We start from the raw sequence: 6,817 nt of genomic DNA, 5'->3' as shown, positions 1-6,817 counted from the left end.
GTAGACAAAAAATATTATAGTCTGAGGAAGTACATTTTTGTGGGAACTCCTTCTTAAAACATTGGCAGCACATGACTTTAAGAACACATCTCAAGATTTTGATGATGACATGATTTATGACATCACAAAAACCATTGCAGTTTATGAAGTCAATAGGACCCTGAGGATGACTTTTAGCCTTGTAAGAGGATTCAGGACAATGGGAGAAGGAAGAAAGATGTTTGCCATGAGGCCTCAAGTTAACATAGTAACCAAATCCTTGTCTAGAGTGAGTCATTTTCCTGCTTTTCCTTCCTTCCGCCTCCATTGAGACCAAACTGTGTCCCATACTCTCTCCTGGGATGAGCACCATGAATCCTAGGACAGTTCACAGAGAGAGCCAGAACTTGGCAAACTTGAATCAGGGCTTTATAAATTCTGAAGATCGCCGCTTCCTTCGGGAATCAGTGGCAAGTGTGGAAAATCCCATGTCTCCCACTTCAAGCCATACAGCTGCAGGTGAGATGGTCAGGGAAGCAGATAAGCTCCTGAAAGAGGCTGGGAACAAAGAGAATGATTTGGAAACTGATGCAGAGGAGGTGATTGAACCAGACCAAGATAATCACCAAGAGATGATAGACCAAAACTTGCAGCTAACAGATGAGATGACAAAGCAGGCCAATGAAAAGAATAGGGAGGCCTTTGATGTCCTGTCTAAAGGTGAACTTCAGAAAGCAATTGACTTGTTCTCAGATGCCATCAAGCTGAATCCATACCTTGTCAACTCGTATACTAACAGAGCCAATGTCTTTGTGCACCTGCAGAAACCAAACGCTGCCATTAGTGACTGTAACAGAGCCATAGAACTGAACCCTAACTTAGCACAGCCCTACAAGGTGCGAGGAAAAGCACTCCAGCTCCTGGGGCTCTTGGAAGAAGCAGCTTGTGACCTGGCCTTGGCTTGCAGACTGGATTATGATGAAGATGCCAGTAATGTGGTAAAGGATGTGCAGATGAGAACCCAGAAGAACTCTGAACACGAAACAAAGAATGAGCAAAAATGTAAGCACAGGGAGACACTGGCGAGAGTGAAAAGGGCTCTGGCAACAGGAAGCGCTGATAAGACAGCCCCATGGGATCAGGAAAAAGCACAGAGGGAGAAGGAGTCCAGTGAGGAGCCCGAGAGTGAGGAGAGTGAGTTGGAGATCGATAACGAAGGGGTGATTGAACCCGATGAGGATGAGCCTCAAGAGATGGGAGACGAGACTCTGAAGGTAACAGACGAAATGATGAAGCAGGCCGTTGAAAAGAAGAGGGAGGCTTTCAATGCAGTGGCTAAAGGAGAACTTCAGAGAGCTGTTGATTTGTTCACAGATGCCATCAAACTGAACCCACGGCTTACGATTTTATATGCCAACCGAGCCAGTGTCTATGTGCAGTTGCAGAAGCCAAATGCTGCCATTAGAGACTGTGACAGAGCCATAAATATCAATCCTGACTCCGCGCAGCCCTACAAGTGGCGAGGGAAAGCACTCCGACTCCTGGGTTACTGGCAGGAGGCTGCCGAGGACCTGTCCTTGGCCTGTCAGCTGGATTATGATGAAGAGACCAATACCATGCTGAATGAGGTGCAGCCAAGGGCCCAGAAAATCACCCACCATTGGAGGAAGTATGAGCAAAAGCAAAAGGAAAAGAGATTTAAGGAGGCCCTGGAGAGAACGAAGAAAGCCATGGAGGAGAGGGGGGGAGCTCAACTTCAGACACCTGAGGAACAGGAAAGAGATGAGCTTGAGGCCTGGCAAGAAGAGGAAAGAGCTCAGCCTCAGGATACCCAGAAACATGAAAGAGTTAAGCTTCAGGCCTCTTGGGAACAATGGGGCGCACATCTTAAATACTCTGCAGTACAAGAAGGAGCTCTGCCAGTGGCCCATGATGACAAGGAGAATTTCCAGCTGAAGGCCCAGGGGAGAGCTGAGAGTGAGGAAGAGTCCAGTGAGGAACCTGAGAGTGAGTTGGAGATCGATAACGAAGGGGTGATTGAACCTGATGAGGATGAGCCTCAAGAGATGGGAGACGAGACTCTGAAGGTAACAGACGAAATGATGAAGCAGGTGGTTGAAAAGAAGAGGGAGGCTTTTGATGCAGTGGCTAAAGGAGAACTTCAGAGAGCTGTTGATTTGTTCACAGATGCCATCAAACTGAACCCACGGCTCACGATTTTATATGCCAACCGAGCCAGTGTCTATGTGCAGTTGCAGAAGCCAAATGCTGCCATTAGAGACTGTGACAGAGCCATAAATATCAACCCTGACTCCGCACAGCCTTACAAGTGGCGAGGGAAAGCACTCCGACTCCTGGGTTACTGGCAGGAGGCTGCCAAGGACCTGTCCTTGGCCTGTCAGCTGGATTATGATGAAGAGACCAATGCCATGCTGAATGAGGTGCAGCCAAGGGCCCAGAAAATCACCCACCACTGGAGGAAGTATGAGCAAAAGTGCAAGGAAGATGAATTTAAGGAGATGGTAGAGAGGATAAAGAAAGTCTTGGAGGAGCAGGAGAGTGCTCAGAAAGCCCTGGAAGAACAGGAGATAGATGAGAAAGCAGCCCTAGAGGAACAGGAGAAATCCATGAAGGAACCTGAGACAACTGAGCAGATAGTGCTGAAAGAACAGGAGGACAATCAACAGGAGCCAATGGAGGAACAAGAGAGAGCTCAGAAGAAGGCATTGAAGGAACAAGAGTCAGTTCAGCCGATGGATCTGGAGGAACAGTTGATAGCTTTGCAGACTGAGCTGGAAGAACAGTTGAAAACTCAGCAGATGGAGCTGGAGGAAGAGGAGAGAGCTCTGCAGAAGTTGCTGGAGGAACAGGAGAGGACCCAAAAGAAGGTGCTGGAAAAACAGGAGAGAACCCAGATGAAGGCTCTGGAAGAACTGGAAAGAGCTCAACAGCTGGCTCTGAAGGAACTGGAAAGAGCTCAGAAGAAGGTCTTAGAGGAACAGGAAAAATCTCAGAAGGCAGCCCTGGAAGAACAGGAGAGAGCTCAGAAGAAATCCCAGAAGGAAAAGGAGAGAGCTGAGAAAGCCCTGGAGGAACTGGCAAGAGCTCATAAGATGGCCCTGAAGGAACTGGAGATTGCTCAGAAAAAAGGCCTGGAGGAACATGAAAGAGCCCAGCAGAAGGCCTTGACAGAACAAAAGAAAGCTCATATGGCTATGGAAGAACTGGAGAAAGCTCATAAGAAGCAAGAGAGAGCACAGAAGGCTGCCCTAGAGGAGCAGAGGAGAGCTCAGAAAGCCCTAGAGGTACTGGAAAGAGAACAGAGAAAGGCCATGGAGGAGCAGAAGAGAGCTCAAAAGAAGGCCATGGAGGAACAGGAAAAAGCCCAGAAAGCCCTGGAGGAACTGGCCAGAGTTCAGCAGCAGACTCTAGAGGAAAAAGAGAGAGCTCAGAAGAAGACCAGAGAGGAACAGGAGAGAGCCCAGAAAGCCCTGGAAGAATTGGTGAGAGCTCAGAAAGAGACTCTAGATGAACAAGAGAGAGTTCAGAAGAAGGCTACAGAGGAACAGAAGAGGGCTAAAAAGGCCTTGGAGGAACTGGAGAGAGCTCAGAAAAAGGCCCTGGAGGAACTGGAGAGAGCTCAGAAAAAGGCCCTGGAGGAACAAGAGAGAGTGCGAAAGAAAGCCCTGGAGGAACAGGATAGGGCTCAAAAAGGCCTGAAGGAACTGGAGAGAGCTCAGAAAAAGGCTCTGGAGGAACAAGAGAGAGCGCGAAAGAAAGCCCTGGAGGAACAGGATAGCGCTCAAAAAGGCCTAGAGGAACTGGAGAAAACTCAGAAAAAGGCATTGGAGGAACTGGAGAGAGCTCAGAAAGAGGTACTGCAGGAACAAGAGAAAGCTCAGAAGAAAGCTCTGGAGGAACAGAAGAGGGCTCAGAAAGCTCTGGAGAAACTGGAGAGAGCTCAGAAAAACTCCCTAGAGGAGCTGGAGAGAGTTCAGAAAGGGGTCATGGAGGAACAAGAGAAAGCTCAGAAGAAAGCCCTGGAGGAACAGAAGAGGGCTCAGAAAGCTCTGGAGAAACTGGAGAGAGCTCAGAAAAACTCCCTAGAGGAGCTAGAGAGAGTTCAGAAAGGGGTCTTGGATGAGCCAGAAAATGCTCAGAAGGTGGCCCTGGAGGAACATGAGAAAGCTCAGAAAAAGATTCCAGAGGAAGAGGAGGAAACTCAGAAAGAGGCTCCAGAAGAACATGAAGGAACTCATAAAATGTTGTGGGAAGACCTGGAAAGAGCACAGAAAAAAGACTTAGAGGAATTGGAGAAAGCTCATAAAAAGGTCTGTGTAGAACAGGAAAGAGATCAGGAGAAAGATGTAGAGGAACAGGAAACAGCCACAGAGGAACAACTGAGAGCTCAAAAAGAGCCAGAGCATGCAACAAGTTCATTAAGACCTCTCGCAAAATCCATTTGGGACTATTTTGAATCAGGCTAGACTCAGAATTCTGAGCCATTGTCTGAGTTTGTCCTGGAACCCAGCAAACATTAACAAACCCAGGAATCAATGGATGCTCACTGCAGTGTGTAAATTTGGAGGTCGTGTACAACTGCTGTTTTCATTAAAACACAAATCTGAACAGAATTTTTCCATTATTTTTTATTTCTCCATCTAAACAGTTTTTAAAGGATTAAAGCACTTCTCGGAGAGTGTTTTGACACATGCACAAGTATACATAGACTATGGAATGCTCCTCTCCAGTTGATTGTGAGTGCCTCAGGTACTCAGTCATTGGGCTGTAGAGTAGGTTAAAGAACCCAAAGACACTTCCTTCATCAGCCTAAGTATTGCTACACTAAGAGATAAACTGCAAATGGAGCTTGCACATTTCTATTTCTCTGCCAATGTCTATTTGATCCCCCTGGTACTTTCTCACAGACTGGGCCATGAAGAGGAGGAGGGTTTGGAATCTTCCTCTCCTGATTATTCTTCCTGTAAAAGGGGATCAGGGAAAGAAGACATTGAACATCCTGCCAATAGAAAATCTGTGGGAGGGTTTTGAGCTGACCGTGACCAGCTGGGTGAGGAGCCTCAAGATAAATGGGTGATGGAGGAAATTATTACTGAAGAGGGAGGCCAGGGTCTTGATGTGGAGCTTTGAAGGGAAGAGGGAATTTATGGGTGGGAACATAACTAAAGGGTGCATTGCTTGTGATGTATAGGCCACATGATCAAGATAAACGCTTAAGTTGCTTGAGTTCATGAACAGGAACTGTTCTGCAAGCAGCTCTGGGTAGGGAGAGCCCCTTTGAAGTCAGCTAATTGCTTTGCAGGCACAAGGGCCCGCTCATGCAGCATCAGGGACTTGGTTTAGACATAGCTATTTTTTTAAATCAAATCTAAATTTGGGTGTGTAAAATCCAGTATTTCCAACTTCAGGAGTTTCCAACATCAGTCTGGCATCAAAAATCGTGAGATTGGCTTAAAAATCATGAGGTTTTTTATTTTTAAATCACAACATCTTTATTCTTTTTATGTGTGTTCTGATTTCTGAGTCTTTCGAGTCCATTTGGTTCATGATTTCAAGCTCTTTGCTGCCACCATGCATGCTAGAAACTTTTCTTTTTTTTTAATGAACATAATTATTTGACTCCAGGAGCTTGGACTTTAAATAAAATCACCAAATATTGTGACACTTGGCAACGTCGAAAATTCTGATGAATTATACATGGCTGAGCCCAAGGCAAATAAAGCAGAGGTTTAGACTCTACAAGGGGAAAAAAGAATCTATGGCAAAAATGTTGCAGCTGCTAATTGCTTGTTGTCATAAACAGATAGCTAAGGGTTAACGTCTCTTTCACCTCGAAAGAAGTAATCTGAACCACGTGACCAGAGGACCAATCAGGAAACAGGATTTTTTTCAACTCTGGGTGGAGAGAATTTTGTGTCTAAGTTCTTTGTCTTCTGCCTGTATGCTCTCTCGGATGAGAAGTTTTTCTATTTCCTGCTTTCTAATCTTCTGTTTCCCAGTTGTGAGTACCAAAAATCAGATAAGGGTTTATATGTTCTTTTGTATTTACATGTCTATAATTGCTGAAGTGCTTTGAATTGTATTCTTTTTGAATAAGGCTGTTTATTCATATTTCTTTTAAGCAATTGACCCTGTATTTGTCACCTTAATACAGAGAGACCATTTGTATGTATTTTTCTTTCTTTTTCTATAAAGCTTTCTTTTAAGACCTGTTGGAGTTTTTCTTTAGTGGGGAACTTCAGGGAATTGGGTCTGCAGCTCACCAGGGAATTGGTGGGAGGAAGAAGTCAGGGGGAGGTCTGTGTGTGTTAGATTTACTAGCCTGATTTTGCATTCCCTCTGGGTGAAGAGGAAAGTGCTTTTGTTTCCAGGACTGGAATTACAGAGGGTTGACTCCCTCTGCTTAGATTCACGGAGGTTGCTTCTGTGTATCTCTCCAGGAGCACCTGGAGGGGGGAAGGGAAAAGTTTTATTTCCCTTTGTTGTGAGACTCAAGGGTTTGGGTCTTGGGGTCCCCAGGGAAGGGTTTCGGGGGGACCAGAGTGCCCCAAAACACTCTAATTTTTTGGGTGGTGGCAGCAGTACCAGGTCCAAGCTGGTAACTAAGCTTGGAGGTTTTTCATGCTAACCCCCATATTTTGGACACTAAGGTCCAAATCTGGGACTAGGTTATGACACTTGTAGAGGGAGAATCCTTCAGACGATGCTTATTATGGCTAGAGGAACTAAAGAGGAGGTAGTCCCAAACTAGCTTTGGAGGAAAAGTAGAATTAGAGGCTCTTAGGCTGGACCAAAGTTTCTGAAGCTATCTGATTGC

General features: G+C 45.8%; 1 protein-coding gene and 1 pseudogene across 1 annotated transcript; both read left to right on the top strand.

Moving 5' to 3' along the window:
* Positions 1-350: 350 nt before the first annotated feature.
* Positions 351-4,466, top strand: LOC115644911 (golgin subfamily A member 6-like protein 22). The gene is made up of 3 exons (XM_030549360.1): positions 351-633; positions 805-1,156; positions 1,988-4,466. Exons 1-3 carry the CDS (start codon positions 351-353, stop codon positions 4,464-4,466), a joined length of 3,114 nt encoding a protein of 1,037 aa, XP_030405220.1.
* LOC115647257 lies at positions 561-1,935 on the top strand (annotated as a pseudogene).
* Positions 4,467-6,817: the final 2,351 nt, after the last annotated feature.

The sequence above is a fragment of the Gopherus evgoodei genome, chromosome 2 (genome assembly GCF_007399415.2).
Source record: "Gopherus evgoodei ecotype Sinaloan lineage chromosome 2, rGopEvg1_v1.p, whole genome shotgun sequence".
Taxonomy (NCBI): Eukaryota; Metazoa; Chordata; order Testudines; family Testudinidae; genus Gopherus; species Gopherus evgoodei.
The sequence above is the reverse complement of the archived record's forward strand: the minus strand, read 5'-3'. Positions and strand labels throughout refer to the sequence as shown.

Excerpts from the sequence above, each read along its gene's own strand:
- LOC115644911 (XM_030549360.1), top strand. The coding sequence starts at position 351 with ATGAATCCTAGGACAGTTCACAGAGAGAGCCAGAACTTGGCAAACTTG. Across the intron at positions 634-804 it reads GATAGACCAAAACTTGCAGC|AACCAAACGCTGCCATTAGT; the intron begins TAACAGATGAGA and ends TGCACCTGCAGA. Across the intron at positions 1,157-1,987 it reads GAGAAGGAGTCCAGTGAGGA|TGAGTTGGAGATCGATAACG; the intron begins GCCCGAGAGTGA and ends GGAACCTGAGAG.